At 32.5% G+C, this 23150-nt stretch overlaps 1 protein-coding gene across 6 annotated transcripts in view; it reads left to right on the forward strand.

The window, feature by feature from the left end:
* The window catches only part of LOC127718448 (trafficking kinesin-binding protein 1-like), a 78226-nt gene that overhangs the window by 41094 nt on the left and 13982 nt on the right, over positions 1-23150 (forward strand). For all 6 annotated transcript variants that reach the window (XM_052224470.1, XM_052224471.1, XM_052224473.1 and 3 more), the window contains 11 exons: positions 4703-4779; positions 7743-7859; positions 9142-9239; positions 10605-10692; positions 12088-12166; positions 16620-16750; positions 17790-17864; positions 18673-18896; positions 20133-20351; positions 20903-21043; positions 22819-22973. In XM_052224470.1, the coding sequence (XP_052080430.1) occupies positions 4729-4779; positions 7743-7859; positions 9142-9239; positions 10605-10692; positions 12088-12166; positions 16620-16750; positions 17790-17864; positions 18673-18896; positions 20133-20351; positions 20903-21043; positions 22819-22973 (1378 nt within the window). In that variant the 5' untranslated portion in view covers positions 4703-4728. The remainder of the gene's footprint in view (positions 1-4702; positions 4780-7742; positions 7860-9141; positions 9240-10604; positions 10693-12087; positions 12167-16619; positions 16751-17789; positions 17865-18672; positions 18897-20132; positions 20352-20902; positions 21044-22818; positions 22974-23150) is intronic.

Below are 23150 nucleotides of genomic sequence, written 5' to 3' on the forward strand. Positions count from 1 at the left end.
TTAAATAGTCCCAAAATTGTTTTGACAGTCTGTTTTGAGGACTCGTTGGGACAATATGTGTCTTACAGCCCCAGCAAGTCCCAAGATTGGCTGTCAGAAATCAGAGCAGTCTTGGGCTGTAGAGAGCCAAAACAAGTCCCAACAAACTGGCTATTAGACTTCACAACAATCTTAGCTCACGGTCCTAGCAATACCTCAAAACAGGCCATCAGACATTAGAGCAATCTGGGATTAAGAATAAGGGCCTGTTAAAGTACAGAGAACTTAGTTGTTTGTCTATCACTTGACACTTGAATTTCTTAGAAATGTAATATCAAACTTTATCGGTACTTCAGTTAAAAAACCTATGTACAAATAAGATGATGTATGATTTGTTGGATATTTAAAACATAACACCATTAGACAGGAGATTTATATGTCATGTCTTTGTAGTGAGCTTAAATAACATGCATAATGTTTGTTTTTAAATATCATATCTTTGTAGTGAGCTCAGAATAAGATAACATGCATTATCACAGTTTGGTGTTAAAAAAAAAATGACAGAGACTTATTGATGATTGTTTTGCCTGAATATTTAGCTAAGAAATCCTTAAGTATAGCCTTAGGTATCCATGAGGTCCTGTAAGTGCAAAGAATTTGCTTTATATTGTCTATGGAATATTGAACAGGATTTTTACCCTTACTGCTTACCCTTCAGGAGCACCTGAGATCACCACCAGTTTTTGGTGGAGTTTGTGTTGCTCAGTCTTTAGTTTTCTATGTTTGTTTTGTGTACTATTGTTTGTCTGTTGGTCTTTTTCTTTTTTAGCCATGGCGTTGTCAGTTTATTTTTGACTTATGAGGTTAAATGTCCCTTTGGTATCTTTCGCCTCTCTTTTGTTCATGATACCACTGGTGATGTCTTCTGAGCATGTAATAATTTTTCTAAATTTTATCATGTCTGTATTAGTGTTATGACTTGGTACCTTTGCCAAATAACGCCTTAAATCTTTTTGATTGATTGATTTATTTTAGGTGCTTTAATGCCACTTTCAGCACTATTGGCTATTTCGTGGTGGGCAGTTTTTATTGATGGAGGAAGCCATAGAGAACCACCGACCATCGGTAGATAAGCTGGCAATCCTAGTCAATTAAGATTGGAGTCAAACGCACCTGCGACATGCAGGATTCACACTCACAACCTCAGTGTTTAACTACTTAGACTACTCGACCCTCAAGGCCCCAAAATCTCTTTGAATACATATATATATGTATAAAGCAATTAATATTAACAGTTAATTAAACATGTATATATTGTTACAGAGAGGCTGAAAACATAAAAAAAAAAATGTCGTTATTGTATAGCAACATAATATTTCCCTCAGAATGTAACGAAAAGTTAGCGTGAAATATTCTATGATATTGCACTAGTGCAAATATAGCTTTAAATCATAAATGTCATCAGTAAGAAAAATGATTTTGACAGTTTTTTTCAAGCTTTGCAAGACAATAAATTAGGGTTATTGCATAAATATTATCCCTCTTAAAAAGTATATTGTACTGCCAAGCTCATGCAATATAAAAAATCTACTCGGTACAATAATCATGCAATGACCCTAAAGAGTCTGCAGAACAGAGTTGTTTATCTAAGCTTTGATAAATAACAAGTTTTTGTTATATTGGTACATCATAAAAGCCTAGCCACATAATATTTTTATGTAGTTCATGGCTGTTGAAGTATAAAAATACAAATCTTAAATTACTCCTTTAAGGTTACCAGTATTGCTCTTTTGGTTATCCATTTAGTAACTGTCCCTCTGTACTTTTTGGAGCCTAAGCAAAACATTAATAATGTTTTTGTAGCCAGCTGTTCTACCAATTCAAAATGTTAGATAGCTTGATTAAATTTTGACTGACCATAAAGTCTAAATTGATCTGGTCCCCTGCAAAGCTCTATCCCTGTTAGACTTGCTCCTTGAGATCTTAGTAGTTATTTACAAAAAGTGGGCGTATTGTCATTATGTAATTTGGTTTACTACTGTTTGTAAACAGGACTTGTTTTTCTTGGAAAAGCTATGTACGTCAAACTTATTTTTACTTCAAAGAAAAAAGGCAAAGTGCATATAAGATAAACAGTAGAGTTATGTTGGATATTTAACCATAACAGCAATATAATTTGAGTTTTATAGTACCTTTTTATAACATATTTAACTGATAAGACTTTAACTATAAAACGGGACTTGGGCGAAAAAAGTATTAAAAAGTTTAGTGTCGGCAGAACATTTAGCTGGGACATCATTTAAGAAGCATTCTGTGATATCCACTGTGCTTCGAGGATTTAAATGATCATTTTGTACAAATTTGGTAAATTATATATACTTTTATTGATATTTGTAAACTTGGAAAAGATGATAGAAATCATAGAAAATAAGGCCTCTCAAATATGAATGTTCATTGCATTGTTTATAAAGAAATTATACAATTAAAGCCGGTTGCCTTGACAGAATTTTTGCTTTACTAATTATATAACATATTACGAATCTGAAGGAACTTTTCCATTATATATTCTGATGTTAATTAAAGAATGTAGGAATAATCAATATGCAAATATATTTTAATATTTTCTGCTGAAAACATTAGTACTGGTCAGTCATTTTAAGTTCTCTTTTCAAAAAATTATAAAGTATGGCCTTAATGGTAGGCATTGTTTTATAATATAAGACATGCTTAATGTGATATGGTCTTAATTATGTATTTCCTTCTATTTAATTCCCCCCCCCCCCTCCCCCCAAAAAAAATATACTAAAGTTTATATTTTTTTACATTTATTCACATACTCTCTTTTTTTTCAAAGAAATTTAGACCTTTCAATCTTGTAAAAAAGGTTAAGAATTTCTCTGTTGATAACATTTATATATTTGAGATATTTATTTCTGCATATCAGATCAGAAGAAGAAACGGAGACATTAGTCTCAATTTTAAAAATTATTCTTTTATATACCTTTTTATTGCTATCTTTTGAGTTTCTATTTCATGATATTTTCTTATTTTTATCTGAATTGAATTAATATTATACTTTACTTTCTTTTGGGTTTCTATTCCATATGTGTAGAAACAAAATCAATTTTAAGACTTACTAAACATGCTAAAGGTTAAAATGGCATGTGTTAAAGTGTCAGCTGATTATGCGGCATGGGTTTTGCTCATTGTTGAAGGCTATATGATGACCTATAATTGTTAGCTTCTATGTCATTTGGTTTTTGGTTGAGAGTTGTCTCATTGTCAAATAATACAACATCTTCTTATTTTTAGATGTAAATGAATGCATGTTTCTGCAAATCCTAAAAAAATCTGCAAATGCAGTTTTGAAAATAGAGAAGTTTTTAATTGGTGATATTTTGAATTCTTCAAGAATGAGTTCTGCAAGGCCTTGTACAGGGCAGTTAATTACGCAGATGTCTCCATATTGATTTTTAGGTTCCGATATAAAAATTGTGATGGAAAAAATCAACTTTTCCTTTTAAACCTGACTTCTTTACATAAATATATAAGTCAACAATATTATAATTGTAGTATTTAACTAAACATTTACTTTACTTGTGCATTGGTTTTTTTTTTTTTTTGCATGTAATAGCTTTTTATTAAAAGGCCATACTGTTCAAACTTAGATATCTGACTAGGTTGACAAAATACATTGAAGTAAAAGTTTACTTGGGAGTACAAATATTTCTAATGTACATATATCAATTTCAACTATACTGTTATTGGCAAATTTACCAATTAAAGTGCATGGTCTTCAGCCCACAACAATTTGATCAGAAAGCCTTTTAATTCTCTGACCTTCTCAAGTTTTGGAAAGACTGAGTCAATAGAAATGTTTACCTTTTATTCAACAAGGATTATTGTTGTGTGTAAATAATGCACTTGAAATATTTTCAGTTCATTTATTATAAAAACTTAAAGAATACAAAAATTGGATTCTAAACGTAAATAAAATCTCACAATTTCTTAGTTGCATATAATTTGATTTGTCATGTACAAAAACATAAATACAGTAGCCGGGTTATCACTAACGATTTTTGAAGATTTTTGAAGGCGTGTCTAGGGACTTGTCAATTTTTGAAGGCGAGTCTAGGGACTTGTCAATTTTGGGAATGGCCAGTCCAGCATTGCTATTAAATTTATTATTTCAGTCTCCCATTACAAAATAAAGCAAGGATTAAATGACATCAAATTTTAATATTATTTTTCACTTTTACTCTTAAATGATATGTATGCTCTTTGATACATTATTTTACAATCTTGATGCATCTTGAAAATGGATGTGCATGTATCTCTATTACAGTATCAAACCATTTAGATGCTCACTAACAAAAGTAGGAAGAATATACTCTTTCCATTTGCTTTTTGTAAACATAGTTGGAATTTTGTACATTTGAATAATTTTTATTATTATGTCCTTTTCTTTCATTTTTGTAGTTAATGAGGACATAATATGTAAATGTGCATATCCACCAGAAAATTTTTATCAGTTGACTTTTGTAGAGTTATGAGTCTTTGAACTTAGGAATCTGGTGAGATTTTGTTTGTCCAGTGACAATGTGGGGGTGTGGGGTATGTGAGTGTGCTCACAAAGGTTCTTCAATTTTTTTTCTTTTTTCACTCCTGTGCTCTGATCGTCTAACACAGATCATGCTGATATTATTTTATTTTTCTATTTCAGTCCTGTGCTCTGATCGTCTAACACAGATGACAAAGACATATAATGACATTGAGGCCGTAAATAGATTATTAGAAGAGGTGAGACTTTAACGATAAAAACAGATGATGAATAACATGTAAACTAAACAGCTTACTGGGGATTCATTATTATTCGTTGGGTACCAATTTTCGTGGATTTCGTATGTACAGGTGAACCACAAATTTAAATGTTGAACGAATTACACACATTCTATGGGCTTGTATGCAGACTTTGACAAAACCAGGAAATCAAATGTCCACCACAATGCAAGTTTTCCTCAATCCACGAAAATTGGTACCCACGAAAATAAATGAACCCACAGTATGCATGGTATGTAGATTTGGTCATGGCCACCTGTCCAACATTGACTGACCTTTTTAGTCAAATGAAATCTAACCATAGATTTATTATAAAATATTAAAATTCAAAGAGTAACTAACTTTTCATTTGTATAGATTTAATTCCTACGATGATAGAAAATAAATGGCATGACATGTCTAATCTAGAGGAAAAGAAAATAAATGGCATGACATGTCTAATCTAGAGGAAAAGAAAATAAATGGCATGACATGTCTAATCTAGAGGAAAAGAAAATAAATTACATGTCTAATCTAGAGGAAAATAAAATAAATGGCATGACATGTCTAATCTAGAGGAAAGACACCAGGGACTTTGTAGAAGTTTTTACCCACTCCTAGCATGAACTCTAGTGTATAATTAAAGTACTTCTGAACCAACACCTCTTAAATTTTGTGCTGGTAGAGTTCCCTTAAGTGGATACCAGATGGTATGCAGGGTTGGCAGATAAAAAATATTAAATACCGCTAAATTGACAACAACACTTAAGTGAACTGCAACTTTTAATTGTGCACATGTTTTGCCGATTAGTTCGGCGTCATCCGGACAAAGTATAAAAAATGTAGTGTTTAATGTAGAACATATTTGCAATACATGTATATGAATAATATTTTAACAGGATATGCATCATACATACATATTTTTGAGTAAATTGATGACAGTTATGAAAGTAACAGTTGTTACCTGTAAATATTTTTCAGTAATGAAAACGAAACAAAAATATCTACCACTCCTTTACCCCCAAGAAATGAAATAAAACAGTACTAAAAACAAAGAATAGAAAAAATGGTGAATTGACTCACTTATTACTATTGAATACTATTCAAATGCATAATATTAGAACTGTTAATATAAAAATTGAGAGATGTGGTATGATTGGCAATGAGACAACTATCCACCAAAGTTCCAATGAAGTGAATGTAAGCAATTATAAGCAACAGTACAGCCTTCAACAATGAGAAAAACCCATGCCGTATAGTTGCCTGCAGGGGTTAAAAAATCCACTTGCCCGACACCCAGGACTAGAACATTTACGCCTTCTGGCAATCAAAATTTTTAACCCAATATGCCCGATGGACTAGTAACAAAATATTCTTGGCGTTTCCAAAATAGAAAGTGGAAAATCCCTTCATCACTGTTCTATCTTAGCCAATCAGATTCAATTACGTCATCGGGGATTCCAAGAATTTGAACTGGTTTGTACAGGACCTGTTGTACATATTTTAAATATAGAACAAATAAGTCTGAGTGGCCCGGTATTATGTATTGATCGCAATTCTCGTACTATAAATATCGATTTCTCAGTACATGGGGCAGGGGGGGTTATTGAACATTTCTTATGATGAGATTTTCAATTAAAGGTACTGGGGGTATGATGTATTGATCGGTATTGACCTGTCTTGTCGAACAGCTGTTGAGCACGAAACCAATCCATGCAACCAAATATTTCTAAATATTTTAGTACGGCATCCAAGGAACTTCGTCAGTTTTAAAACAAAAACTGTAGATGAAGGGGTAATGAGACTGACAATTCATCCCCCAAAAATGACAAATACAACCAGGAAAAGCAGAAAGGAAAATTTATAGTGTCCCAGAAAGAAAGATTCCCCTGGGCAAGGTCGGCCGTGTTGCTGATGACAAAAACAGAGAATATTGCCATTATTTTCCCCGAGCATGCCAATAAAAAGTCTGCTTTGTATGTGGGAACAACTAAGTTAGGATAACTTAAGCACCACTGTTTGTTTACCAACAGAATAAAAAGCAGGTCAACAAAAATTAAAGTGTATAATGCCGCTTTCAAAACAAGGGACACCCACTTTGTAATTATGCAGCAAAATCTGATTTGTAAGGCATTCTCGGGCTAGCAGGTCAGTTTTGATGGGCTAGCAGTTCTTCCAACAGGGCTTGTAAAATCCTGCTGCGAATAAGTCCTGGGCTAGTTACCTGTAACAAAATTTTTTAACCCCTGTGCCTGGCTATAAAATGCCTGTAATTTAGTACAGATCTATTAAGATCATGTAAGATTGATTAATGCACTCTTGAAGTCCACAGGCAATATTTCAGGCATATTCAGGAAAAAAAATCTTTTGTAGAGGGTAACTGCAATATATATCACTGCTGTATAGAATTAGGACTGAAGAGGATAGGGTTTCATTTGTTTAATCTGTTTCATCTGAAAAAGACGAAAGTTCAACTAAACAAATACTTGAATTATTCTACAAAAACTATACAATGACCAAATAAAGAAAGTGTCATCTTACTATAACTTTTGTTATTGTAATGGCTTTATTTTCTCAATGCCATAGTATGTATCGGCGGGAACAGACAAAACAAAGAGATATCAGCAGATTGATCTCGGTTAAAGTTAAGCAACTGTGTCCAACTGATGCCCCAAAGTACTCATTCTAGTTTAAACTCCGGTCTGGTTACCAGAGATGTGTGTGGGAGGGTGAAAATCACCTTTCTGATGTACTGAAATTTCCAGCGCCCCAAGTCAGAATCAAACCAGAGACCTTCAGCACTTTAGCCATCGGTCTTTAAACCACTAGACCATGAACCAAAGTTAAAATTTGTTGACTAATAAATAGATATCTTGCTAAAAGACAAGTGTGTGTCATCTTTAAATGTGTGTCATCTTTAAATGTTTGCTCTTTTAATATTACAGAAAGAAAGAGATTTAGAACTTGCAGCACGTATTGGACAAACACTTTTAACCAAGAATCAAGAATTAGAAACAAAAAATGAGGGTCTTGAGGAGCACTTATCTACAGTTGTTGATAAGGTATGGTATATAATCTTTTATCAGCACCCTCACTCTCTATTGGCCAGATAAATATGCATATATATATATATGTAAATTACACTGAATCTGGTTGGTCAATAAAATACATCTTGGTGATGTTTATAACATTGATTTTGATTAGACAATAAAAGTCAGCTGGGTGATGTTTTTTTTTAACCTTGAATACGATTGGACAATACATACAGCAATTCTTGTTTAAGAAACAAATTCTGATTAGACAATACATATCAGTTGATTTTTTATACCATGGATTCTAATTATTCTGTTACTCTGTAGTTTCAAGAAATGAAACCTTGAAAAATGAAGTAAATGCTTGTTCACTGACCAGTCCTTGACATTATTTTTTTTTTTTTTTTGGAGAAAGCAATTCCCAACCAGTTTTTGTCTTTCAACTACACTAATTTTGAAATTATTGATTCATTGAAATAATAATTTGCACAGAAGGTATTTCTTTGTTTTTTTATTCTATGAATATTAGAGTCTTGTTTTTTTCTTCGGTAGATATAATTTAATGTGAATTTGGAGTTGTATTCCTGCATCTGTCATCAAAACAAAGTTTGTTTTTTTTTTAATATGTAATAAGGTACCGTGAATCTTTCCGGATTAAATTGTTTTCTTGCCTGGATAAGCTTGTTTGTTATTTACACACACACTTATTTTTTATGGGATACATTGATTTTCAGGATAGAAGAACATTTAATGTTTGCTTTCTATTGATTGCATTGCATTATGAATTGAAACGACAATTATACATATTAACATGATTAACATTTGCAGACATCAATCTATGAATTGATGGCAAATAAAAATTGTGTGTTAACTATCTTAATGTTATTAGTAATCCATTACAGGATTTCTTTTGAAGAAACAAATCAAAACATGAAATGAATGAACTTAATGTGAAAAAACTTTGAATTAGAATAACTCATTCAAGAATTCAAATAGAAAAATATTAGATGAGTGACTGAACAACAAATAAATTCACAAATCCATGTAGCATATCAGTTAATTATCAGTGTTGTTTGGTCACAAATTGAATATTTTTCTATATTCAAATTAAAAAATCAAAATAGGTATTCTTTTTATTACATTGACAATGGATTTTGAATGGAAATAAAAAAAATTAAAAAAGTTACTATATCTTTTTCAAAAGATTGTTACATTTTCTGAACTATTTCAAACTAGCTGCATTGAAAAATTTATAATACGATTATTAGATATATAATATTACATGTATTATACAATTATATTATTTTGACAGGTCAACCAGTTAAAACATGAGGTAATTTTGAAGGATGGCCTTCTCCAAGCCTTCACAGAGTATGAAGGTGGAATATCTCCTAGTGATGACTCCCTTAGGTAAGATCCTACAGATAAATGGCCCTCTTCAAGCCTTCACTCAGTTTGAAGGTTTAGTATCTTCAAGTTATCTCTCTAAGTAGAGGAGGGACAACAGCCTAGGTGCTGTGTGTAAAACTTTAAAAGTCACATGTTACGATTTAAGCTTCCGTTCGGCAATTTTAAATATGGTAAAAGATCGATTTGTTCATATTTTTTTTATATTAAATGTACTATAAACTGGGAAATTTTTTAGCCGTCTTTTTTTCGCGATTCTCCAACCAAATCTTAAATTCACGATATCCAGCTGGTGTCCTACATAAGTATTTTATAATAAATGATTTTGAAAGTGAACAATTTTACATGTGTCGTAAATCAAGTGATAATATCAATCAGAAATTCTCTTTGTTGGTAACCGTCCATAAATGTGAAAGTAGTTTAAAGTTATAAGTCATGCTTGCTTTTAAAAATACATACACAATAAACAAAGAAGAATGACATATTAGACTCATATAATAGATATAAGAAGATGTGGTATGAGTGCCAATGAGACAACTCTCCATCCATTTCAAAATTAATAAAAGTAAACCATTATAGGTCAAAGTACGGTCTTCAACATGGAGCCTTAGCTACATTTAAAGTTATGATTTTCGGTATAGATCTGTGGTGTGTAAACCCAGTGTTCTGATGGGGTCCTTTACATATTCTATTCATATACGTTCATATATGGATTTCATCTTATGAATCGGCTTTCCTCGAAATATGTGTGTTTGTTTTATTTTCGCGTTCCAACTCATACCGTGAAAATAAAACTGCGGCAAAAATTTCCCTGTTTACAGTACTCTTATGTATTCATTGAAATTATAGAAATTTTCACATAGAAAGATTTATTTATGATTGATATTCACTTTTTCATCAAATATTTATTGTAATTTTTAATGATTTTGGGTAAACTATGTCATTAAAATATCTGTCCTGTAATCATGGTAATAGAAGGAATTTATATTAGATCTCTGTAAAAATACAAGGCATACATTTTTGTTACTATTTCGAAATATGCATGTGAAATACATTGAAATTTATATCAATGTTCATACATCATGTACATTCTGATATATAAAAGATCTCCTTAATTCTCTATCCGTTGCTACATAATAAGTCATTAAAAACCATAGATTTTCAATTTGTATTAAAATGATGAACAAAGTCATTTTTGGGGGGGTTTTTTTCTCGTCAATTATTATGAAGATGAAAGAGACTGTGTTTGCATTAATTTACCAGCGCCAAATATTGTGGTAGATGATTTGCAATAAGTAATGTACACATTAAATTCCTATTTTACAGTATTGCAGAATACGTCTTACAATTTCTGTGTTTATTTTTTAGTGATGACAGTCTCCATTCGAGTGGTGTGAAATCATTACAGAAAAAATGTGAAACCTTGGAACAGGAGAATGTCAAACTTAAGTTGGAGGTAAGACCGAACGAAATTCATCAGCTCTCGTAAATATTTGCAGACTCAGTTAAAATGAAAATAGAATAAAGGAGAGGTGGTACGATGGCCAATGAGACAACTATTTACCAGCAGAGACTAAACACAAATGTCCATGCCCCAATCGTCTGTGCCGGCAACCCAAAAAAGGATTGAAACAACTATTGGTCACCATACGTCTTCAACATTGAGAAAAGTTTACACCATATAGTCAGCAATTAAAAACCCTGCAATGAAAAAGTGTGAAACAATTCAAATGAGGAAAACAGCGGCCTAATTTACGCTAAAACAATAAAAGAAAACAAATTTGGCAGACATTAGTTTGTTTCAAATGTCTAGGAAAACAAATCATACAAAATATGATACCTGAAGAAAATTGAAAGTTTCTAAAAGATTTATTTCTAAGGGCTGTTCCATTAAAACATACATGGTACCCAGGGAAGGCACTTTAAAAATGGGGTAACCACCTATAGAGGTAAATTTCATTTACATTTCCACTATGCAAAAACATAGATGACACCCACCCATAGTTGAGATTTGGAAGTGCCTTCCCTGGGTCCCATGTATGTTTTTATGGAACAGCCCTATGTCAAAACACTTACATATAACTGTATCATTTTTGTAACAGCATTCTCATGACTGTAACACAAGTTCTTTAAGGAAACAATTGAAATATGACAAAGTAGAAACCTGGCAGAAATCTTTCTATACCTAAGGTTGAAACACCTTTGGGCAACATTGACCGATGATGGTTTTGGCAGTTCTGCCAAGGCCTACAAAAAAAAATACCTGTGTTTCCGCTAAGTTTTTTTTTGCTATTTTGGGATGTCTCTTCTGTAGCACCTAGGTAAAAACTTAAAATAAAGGAAAGTCTTTTCCTTGCCTTTTCTAATTGTACCAATATTTTAGCAGAAACACACATATTTTTACTAGGCCTTAAACCCTTCCCTTCTCTTAAGTATTTTGTATCGTTGCCAATGCATAATTTTTGGTCTTGAGCGTACCTGATGAAGATTTCTGCTGTAAATAAAACTCATCATAGATACCAAGATTAAAATTTTGTACGACAGACGTGCATTTCTTTTACAAAAGACTCATTAGTGACTCTCAAATCAAAAAAGTTAAAAAGGCCAAAAAAGTATGATGTTGAAGAGCATTAAAGACTCAAAAGTTCTGAAATGTTTTGTCAAATGCAGGTAAGGAAGACTTTTCCTAGGGTAGAAAATCCTTAGTATTTCGAAAAATTCAAGGTTTTGTAAACAGTTAATTTCTAGTTATGACCATATCAATGATAATTTACATATGATTGTGTGGAAATCATAGTGTGTGTGTTTTATTTAAGGAGAAATGAAATAATATTTTTGTGTACTTTTTCAGACTGCCCAGTTGTCAGCAGACACATATGAACTTGAAGAGAAAGAGTCAAAACTAGTTAATGATTGTCTTCAACAGTTTGGTAAGATTTGTTGAAAAATTATATACCGTTTAGCGGGTTATTTTTCGCGGGTCGAAAATTTCACGATTTAGGGGCAACAAAGTATACATAAAATGTTGGCAGTTTTTGGAAAATGACGCTATCAGCGGCATGTTTCCGATACCATTGACCAGAACTAACGGAAGTTGATTATGCCTCCGCCTACAGCACTCGGTTTCATATTTACTATTTTACATACTAACTGGAATCTGCTTGTATTACGCTACACTCGAACAAAGTCTTTGTTAAAGTGTTGTAGTCGGACGGGAACCAGTTTACATACGTTATTTTATTTACCAAAAAGATACCTTGACCTGTCCAAGGATTTGTATAGTGATTTCTCACGAAATCCTTGACCTGTCCATATGTTTTTTGTTATTTAATGGTATTTGGAGCTATCCCTTTGTTATATTTTTCATATTTATTCGAGCTTTCACTTTTATGCACATGTCTTACAATCGTAAACAATCGGTATGTAGATCCGTTTTGTTGTGGTGTTGGACTTTTTACCCTCCAATGATCAGCAATCGCTAGACAAAATAGTTCTCCTAAATAATGTCAGCCTTTCATGCCATTTCAACTTTACAATCATTAAAAAAGTAATAATCGGAATCATTTTGATATCCATTGGATAGAAACTGGTCTTTATCCAGATTTACGAAGATTTTAATAATCGGAAATTAGTAATACGGTTATACCCACGCGGTGCGTATGAATCTTTGTTTACAAAGTTATAGCAGCAGAGTCTGTAACTGTATCATTATTAATTAACTACACTGTTATTGTACTTAATATGATGAAAACTGCATATGCAATATAAGATGTCAACTCGGCCAATACAGATTTTTTTTCCGTATTGGCCGAGTTCTGATCTGGCCAAACCAGGATTTCGGAACGTCTCAAGTTTTTAGATCGTAAGTCACGATAAACTCAAACTGAAAGTAAACAGATGTTTGTACTACGCAGTTTTTATTTACTCACCATAAACAAGCTGAAACGTTCAGTATGGCATATATTTTAGGTTAAAGACGGTCCCATTCGTTTGAAAAGCATTTTGAAAGAAGACGATGGAATTATTTCAGGTTTGGGGAACGAGTAAATTATCACAAAGTTCATTTCTTGACGACCTCATAATTTCATCATGTCGATGGTACAAATCGATTTTTACTGTTCACTTTCGCTTCTCATGTTTTGTAAACGGTCTTTTATTTTTTAAACCCGAAACAGGCATATGCATTCTGTAATTGCGCAAATCTTCGTTCTTTGGTCAATTGGTTTATGGATAGTTGTATCAATTTCAACTCTTACATTATTTTTTTTTAAAATATATTTGCATTACACATGCAATGGCAGTACCTTTCCAATTACTATTTATGTGTTGTGTCTAAATTAAAGTTGTAACACTTTATAGTGACTGGAAAGGGTAGAAAAATTCATCAGATGAGAAAAGGCTGAAGATACATGGAAACGGCACCAAATCATTAGATATTGCATCTTATAAAAAGAAACTGAGATTTGGATAGTTCCACTTCAAGGTAATAATGTTTATCTCTTGTGAAATGAAATAAAAAAATATTGTAACACTGTAGTTTAATAATTAATAAAGATACTATTACATGTATTTCTGTATTGGCCTTATTGTTGGTCCTCGGCCAGCAGTATTGGCCTTCGGCTTCGCCTCAGACCAATACACCAAGACATGGACCAATAACAAGGACAATACAGAAATCCTTACGCAATAATATTTTAGAATGACAGTATGGTTCAATAGCGGGAATCAGCCCCTCAACTACTTTTTACATAAATATTAACTTCTGGCTTCAACTCCTTGTTCGTCTTGTCTGGAGATCTTGTTGTAGTTCCAGTTAGGCAAGCATTTAGAGACGTATCCCGTCCATCCTCTCTTGACTTGTAATTTCTGATGATAGATTTTGCCGCTTGACGTATCCTTTCAAGCTTGTTTTTTTTTTGTTACCGTGTAGGAGTCCCATACTATGGCTCCATATTAAATTGTAAGATCCATTCCTAAAGGTCTAGATCATTGTTCTAATCTGACACAAATTTCAATAACTGGAATGCTACCCAATTTGAATATAATGGTGACCTACTAGAACAGCATTATCACTATTGAAATTGTGTTTAATACCACGATTGTTCAATGTCATTAACTTAAATGGAGACAGACATTTGACCTGAAAGGTGGTGTGGGAGTGCAAAATCAAAAACTAACTGACTATGATATATGGTTAAAGAATGAATATCAATTACATGATGGTTAAAGAATGAATATCAATTACATGGGTCAACATGGTCAAGGGCAGAGTTGTTATAAAATAACAATATGGCAGAGAAGTGGTTTCAAGTTTCATATAAAGCGACCTGACTGACATGAAATAAAAAATCAAAGGAGTTTCCCTATTTGTCTAATCTTCAAGGTGAAATAAAACTAGTAAAACAATATTATACTATTGTCTAAATCTACAGAAATATAATTTGCTTCAAGTAACAGAAATAACTAGGTCACTAGTAACTTATTTAATGAGTATGTGGGGTATAAGAGCTTGATAACAACAGGCTCTTCATAATCATTTGGTTTGAAAAGGATACTAGTAGCCTATATTCTTGATTTAGAAAAATGTAATTGCAAGACAAAAATCACATTACTTAGAATACTGTAGATCATTCAGGTAGTCTTTATATATATGTACAAAAGAACAGCCAGTCGTCATTGGATATTGTAGATCATTCAAATAGTCTTGACCTATTTATTAGTACAAAAGAACAGCCAGTAGTCATTGGATATTGTAGATCATTGTGGTAGTCTTGACCTATTTATTTATAGAAAAAAACAGCCAGTAGTCATTGGATACTGTAGATCATTCAGGTAGTCTTGACCTATACATTTGTACTAAAAAAACAGCCAGTTGTCATCTTCACATAACACACACATATACGAATATCAATTATATGCTTACGAGACATGTTGGAATGTTAAACTAATTACGGTATGTGAAAATCAAGACTTGCATAAAAAATATCACAATATTAGAGACCGTGGCGTCATTTTTCCTCAGAGCTTTCAGCTCTTTGATTATTTTGGTGGATTCTTAAATCCCAATAAAATATTTTGGCGGATAATGAAATTGTTGCAGATAAAAAGTTGTAAAAATTGAAAAGCAATTGTCTATTGTTATGGTTAATTGATTTTTTTACCGGAATGACGTCTTATTTATTGATTATATTCTGATACAGTTAATCAATAGAATACTGGTAACTTAGATTTGTCACAGGTATACACACTTCTTTAAATTTTACGATTGATTAGTTACGAAATTGACCAGACCTTTGATGTACTTACTAATTAGGTTATAAAATTATCAAGATTGACTTACAACTCTTCTGTAATTTGACACTAATTAATAAGGGTAATTACCTGATAGAGTACCTTACACGCTTAATCTATTTAACACTAATTGATAAGGGTATACACACCTGACAGTCATTTTATAAAATACATGTATGTACAATGCCCTTTGGCATTTAGGTTGTTAAAACTAACCTATACCGTTATTGACCTGCCGACCAGAAAAAATAGATCATTAAAAAAATGCTTTAGCTAATAGAAAGTGCCGAACGTATGCATAAATTTTTGCGGAATTTATTTTTTAACGATTTTCATTTATCCGCCAAAACAAGCAAAAATAACCTGCTATACGGTACTCTGGAGTCGTTAACATAAAAATAGTCTACTATGGATTCATTTATTTTCGTGGGTACCAATTTTCGTGGATGAAGGAAAACTTACATGTTCGTGGATATTTAATTTCGTGGTTTTGCCGAAGTCTGCATACAAGTCTTAAGAAAATTTGTCATTCGTTGAACATTTAATTTCGCATCCACAGTATTGCTTCAGTTGACCAAGTCCTTGTGTTTTAGGTTGTATTTTTATGCCCCACCTAGGGGCATTATGTTTTTCGGTCTGTGCGTCCATTCGTCCGTTTTGTCCCGCTTCAGGTTAAAGTTTTTCAGGTTAAAGTTTTTGGTCAAGGTAGTTTTTGATGAAGTTGAAGTCCAATCAACTTGAAACTTAGTACACATGTTCCCTATGATATGATCTTTCTAATTTTAATGCAAAATTAGAGTTTTGACCCCAGATTCATGGTCCACTGAAAATAGAAAATTATAGTGCGAGTGGGGTATCCGTGTACTATGGACACATTCTTGTTTCTTTATAGTTTTGTAAAGGTCTGGAGTAAGAGTTTGGTCTATCTTTAGGAAAGGGCCTTAAACTGAAACATTTCGACAGAAAATGATGTGGATTGTATAAACAGTTAAAGTAGAACTGTAATATTAAAGCTTGAAAGCATAAAAATAAACCCGTCATAGATCCAAATAAATTGCCTTATTTCTGTAATTCTGTTTATTTTTATAACAGTTGAAGTAAAGAAAGATTTAGAACATTATGTTGAAGAATTGGCCAAAAAGACAGAAGAGAACGGTGCACAGAAAGAAGAAATAACCAATTTACTGGCACAGATTGTTGACCTTCAGAGGAAAGTTAAAGTGGTAAGAAGTGTTAATGGTGTGGACTTAAATAACTATATAGACATTGGTCCTTTTCAGTAAATATCCAATAATACACAAAAAACTGAAGATAACCAAAATCACCAAAACTGAAGATAACCAAAATCACAAAAACTGAAGATAATCAAAATCACCAAAACTGAAGATAATCAAAATCACCAAAACTGAAGATAACCAAAATCACCAAAACTGAAGATAACCAAAATCACCAAAACTGAAGATAACCAGAATCACCAAAAATACCAATCTCATTAAAATGTACACTCAGTTCTACCTTCTGTTCTGGTTATTTTTACATCAACCAATGAAATTCTGCCAACAAATTTTTGAAGGTGTGTATCATTTGGACAAAACCTGAGGATTCCGAAAGGCCTTTAAAACAGAAAGTAGAACACATCCTTGGAAGCGTGGCATGGAAAAGGATACGTATTTCAATCAGATTGCAAAAAACATTAGACAGTACAACAGACAAATCAATCACCAACATTTGACTGACTTTAGAAAAAACAAATGTACACACATAGTACAGCGCTTAAAAGAAATTTACGCTTATTGTCATCCAATTAGAACCATTGATACAAAATGATTGCATTTGAAATTTAATGCTATTATGAACCAAAAAACAGAAATCTAAACTTCAAAAATTGTGCCAATTCATTAGAATTATAAATGACAAACTGGATTCTCTCTGATGATAACCTGTCGGCTATACTGATCGTACCGTTGTAAAATAACTCATATTTAATGCTTCCTCAACAAATGTACAAGGCAATGTAATGTAAATTAATATGTTTTTCTGTATACCTTTGTTCAACTTAGGTGATACCAGAATAAAATGATATATATATAATACAATCTTCATGAGCAAATCAAATGAAGATCTACTGTTTGATATATCTTGCCTATTTACATTGACAGAGAAATTACTACTCATAAAGTGATACTAAAATATTAAAAAAATATATCTATATTCTTTCTTTGTTTAAAAAATTAAAGAAGAACAATTTTATTTATTTTCCAGCAAACAGCAGAAAATCTAGAACTGCAGAAACATTTAGAAGCTTCACAAAAAACCCAAAGATTTTTAACACGAGAGGTAGGCATGGTTTGAAAGGAGTTTGCAATTTTCTTTCAGATACATAAAGAAAAATGTTTATTGGGGAAAATTTATGTGAGGCATAGATCTCATGAAATTTTAAAAAAAAATACTATTATACTGTAAATATTAATTGCAGTTCTTCATCTTCCGAAATTTACTTAATGAATGAGTTATCTTAAGCATTGCTCTTGGTTATATTTTGATAACCACTTTTCATTTGTTCAATTCTTGCCAGATTTTTATGAAACTTAAATCTAAAATCAGTGCCGATCATTGGTTTTAAAAGAGTTGTGCCCCTTGGAAACATTGATTTTATGGAAAATTGCATTGCTAGCTCTCTCATGTGTTCAATTCTTTCCAGATTATTACGAAACTTATATTATAGTTTAATTTATATCAGCAATGTCTTGGACGAGTTTGAAAATCAGTGCCGATCAATAATCAAAGAGTTATACTGCTTTGGAAATATTAATTATATGGAAAATTGCCTTATGAGCGCTCTAATGTGTACAATTCTTGCCAGATTTTTATGAAATTTGTATTATAGGTTTATATCATCACTGTCTTTGAGGAGTTCAAAATCAGTGCTGATCGATTATTTTTAAAAGAGTTATGCCCCTTGTCAGCAATGTCTTTGACAGTTTTGAAAATGATTTCTGATCAAATATTTTTAACGAGTTATGCCCTTGGAAATATTAATTATGATGGAAATCACATTGCAATTTGCTCTGAAGCCTACATCTCTCTAGAATAGTAATAAAGTTTTGAAGAACAACAAGAAAAATTTGTATGCCTTATGTTTTAGATCTCAGAGTTAAAAGATAAACATGATGAACTTGTTGCATTATACGAAGATGCACAAGAAGAGGTACGACAAGTACGTAGAAAACAGAAACCAGGAGCCGTGCGTCACAATTACATGTCTTCATCTCTGCTTAGTTTACCATCTGATTCCCTGGCATCCGAACTAGAGACATCACTGAAAGGGGATATGGAGTATCCTAAAGGATATTCACCTTCTGAAAGGAAGTAAGTACTTGGGTAGATTAGATTATTGGTAAGTGAGGCTTAATACCACATTGTACACTATATTCATTCCTTGGCCATATACACATGATTTTGTGGAAAAAATATTTTGTTCGATATTTTACATTTTGTTCAAATGCTACATCTCTTCCTGAAAAATATAAGCTCCTACATTAGGGAACAATTCGGGAATAGTACGAAATCAGTCTCAGTGATTCGTCAAATAAGGCTAAAGTTGTTTACCAATATTAAAATCTTCTAAATCAATTAGGAAAAGACAAATCAAGGTAACATATAGACACTTAGGGAATCTTTAATATGAACTTCAAAAGGAGCGTATCAGGTACGTTGACAGGGTAAGCCTATACTGGAATCACCTGCTATGCAAATTCACCCTAAGTAAAAATGTCACAATCGGAAAAATAACGGATCAGACAGCTATACTGGTTTCTAAAGATCTAAGACCGTGAAAACATGTCGTTAGTGAGTTAAGACTGATTAAAACTTATTGAGTATTGACTTCAGTCGTTCTGTAAGTCATACAACAATTTCATAATTATATTTAGACTGCTTGAATATTCCTAAATCATCCAGAATCATCCTGGATCATGACGAGGTGTGTTTGGTTTAGGTCCTAATTAACTAAATCATCCAGAATCTTCCTGGATCGTGGCGAGGTGTGTTTGACTCTGATCTTCATTAACTGAATCATCCTGGATCGTGGCCAGGTGTGTTTGATTTAGGTCTTAATTAACTAAATCATCCAGAATCATCCTGGATCGTGGCAAGGTGTGTTTGATTTAGGTCTTAATTAACTAAATCATCCAGAATCTTCCTGGATCTTGGTGAGGTGAATGACTCAGGTCTTAATTCACTCAATCATCTCAGGTCTTGATTAACTAGGATTGCCAGTTTTCCTATCAAGCTTAGTGATTATCTCTGGGTGCTCTGGCTTCTGCCAAATATTAAAACTTAAAACCATGAAAAAGCAAAATGCTAAACACGAACAACCAACAAACAGAATCTTCATGAAACATATTGAAGTGGACATCAAGGCCTCACTGTGACTTTGAGATGAAGAACAGCAATAAAAGCGCTGTTCCTTTGCTTTTTGTGTTTTTTGTTGTGCATGTATTGATTTTGTGTCATGGATGGATACCCATATCCTTTATTTTCTATTATATCAAACAACAATCAATATAGCAATTGCAGTGTACATTATATATGTTATCTTTTCAGGGTCCATAATTGGAAAGTTTTCGAGACAGTAAAAGCAGCCAAGAAGTCTGGATCACGATGCAGTTCTATACGTAGCGGTAGTCATTTAGGGGCATCTAATTATAGTTTGAACGACAGTATTGAATCCGCCCCTGTTTCGAATAGAAGTTCTATGTACTTCTCAGATCTTGAATCTGGACCAAGCGATGCAACAGGCAGTGATCTTGATGGTTTATATGGGTAGGTCAGATAGTCACAATGTTGTGAAAATAAGGTACCATGCTATACCTTGTGATGATTTTTACATCCATCACCCATCAACTTCCTGTTTATCCAATATTTATATTGAGGGTAACATTTGTAAGCAATAGCTCACATTTCAACTTTCAACTTGTTTTTCTTATGGTTTATATAAAAATAAGAAGATGTGGCATGATTGCCAATGACACAAATCTATACCAGAGATCAAATGACATAGAAGTTAACAACTATAGGTCACCGTATGTTCACCGTATGCTCTTATGATAAAAGAAAAAAAAAAATTTCTTGTCCAATTTAAAGGATGGGCACATGGGATTTTCTAGAGGTCACATGGGATTTTCTAGAATTTATGTCCTCTCTGTGCCCACTCCTTACATAGATATATAGGTTGAAATGACTAAACCCACATGAGGTATAAAGTATATTATTGTTTTTCCCTAGTATTTCAAAAGATTTTTGTCTCATCTACACCCAACTTTTTTTTAAATTTTTTTTTAGAAAGAAATAAATATTATTTATATATTTTTTAGGACCAGACATTCTTTGGGTAGACCAGGAATACCAGGGTCCAATGACCTAGAGACTGCTCTACGTAAATTATCACTCAGGAGGGCGAATGAATTGAACGAGCAGGATTATAAGGAGGAAGAAAACAAACGACAAAGACAGAGGTTTGTGGATTGAGGACTGCGAGCATAAGGGCCAATCTATTAAAATAAACGTTTGAGGATAAATGGTTTAATTTCGGACATGGGTCGTGGGTCATTTATAGTTCAAGTCCATATAATGTACTGTGGACTCATTTATATTTAAAAATAAGAAGATGTGGTATGATTGCAAATGAGACAACTCTCCAACAGAGACCAAATAACACGGACATTAACAACTATAGGTCACCGTAGGTCGTCAACAATGAGTAAAACCCATACTGCATAGTCAGCTATAGAAGGTCCCGAAATTACAAATGTAAAACAAATCAAACAAGAAATTTAACGGCCTGATTTATGTACAAAATATTGAATGAAAAACAAATATGATATACAGCAACAAATGACAACCACTGAATTACAGGCTCCTGACTTGGGACAAGCACATACAAAATGTGGTGGGGTTAAACTAGCTATAATAATGGTTGGTAACAATTTTCATGAATAGAGGGAAAATTTTATTCTCATGGATATTTGATTTTGCACTTTTGCAAAAGTTTTTGTACAAGCCTGTAGAAAATTTATACTTCATAGAAAATTTTAATTTTTGGTTTCCCTATACCCACGAAGTCACAATTGGTACTCCACGAATAATATTGAATCCACAGTATGAGAAATTAAGAAAAGGAAGTATGATGGTTGGTGGGTTTTTTGGAAGACCTTTCCTACCCTCCCACATTCATTTAAATGGAATAGTCCTATGTCTAAAATGATGAAAAAATATGTTTTATCATGTTTTATCCTTATTCTTATTAAAATTTATGTAACAGTTGGGAATTTTTTTAGGGACAGAAACTCAATTGTTAAAATTTCATTCCTGCTTTGTACAGTTCGAAAAATGAATGTTAAGTTAGAATGTAACATCATGCTTGAACTTCAGAAATCATTTCATATTTTATTTTAGATATAATTCATTTCATTATATAGATTTAAGAAGTATGGGTTACATAATGCTATTAGGGTTAAATACAAATGTAATCAAAGTGGAATAATTTGTGGTGATAAGATTTAGATAAAGGAATTTTCTTTTATTCCTAGAATTCTTTATCGAGAAACATGCGAACAAAATTATCCATGAGTATATGAATAACACATAGCTGAGAGGGTGATAGAGCAGATTGTTACCCCGAGAAAACATTGTCAACTGAGGCGAAGCCAAGGTTGACAATGTCTTTTCGAGGGGTAACAATCTGCTGTATCACCCTCTCAGATATGTGTTATTTAATTTATTATACTGAATGTTCTGTTATTACTGTCTATTAAATTTCAAATTAAAAGAAATAAACTATGACGTCTTGTACATAACAACCATCCGTATTCAATAAAGCGCACACTTGATCAAGCGTCTCCGTGAAGGGTAATAGAGTATTTGCCATAGGATAGAGAATTGTCTCCCTCGTATTAACCATTGAAAATCTGGCATTTTGACATGAAGTATAATAATATATATTAATGCAACAAAATATATCAGAAATCTATTCTAAAGTCTTTGTTTTTTTAATTGTGTATGAAGACCTTTTAAGTTTTGCATACCTTAGTAAATAATTTATTTTAGAATAAAAGGAAATGCAAAACTGTGTATTTTGTATTAGTTTTACACAAGATATTCACTCTGACTTTTCTTGAATCGAGGGTGGACATTTAACCATCAGAAAATAATGTAATCTCTGTAAATAATATAGCCAGTGTATCAAAGCAGGCATAGTGTATAAAATTAAACTTCTATTTTATTTTTCTAGGTCAGAAAATGAAAGTTCAACACCTGGTATTTGTCAAACACCAGACAGCACATTGTCAACAGGAAGTGGACTTAGTGGCTTATCAGGCATGACAGGAAGTAGTAATCCATATTACCGTCTGCCAGAAAAGTTGAGAATTGTTAAACCTTTGGAAGGTAAGTAGACATACCTTTGTAATGGATTTGTATTGATGAAATCTCACCAAAATGATATGTTTACATCTTTCTTAAAAAAGAAGATTTAAGGATGTTCGCTACTCTGTTTTAAAATAACAAGCTTTTTAAAAGACTGTTATAAATTGATTGTATATAAATAAAGGAACTAAAAAAGCA

The sequence above is a fragment of the Mytilus californianus genome, unplaced genomic scaffold (assembly GCF_021869535.1).
Source record: "Mytilus californianus isolate M0D057914Y unplaced genomic scaffold, xbMytCali1.0.p SCAF_10, whole genome shotgun sequence".
In the NCBI taxonomy this organism is placed as follows: Eukaryota; Metazoa; Mollusca; class Bivalvia; order Mytilida; family Mytilidae; genus Mytilus; species Mytilus californianus.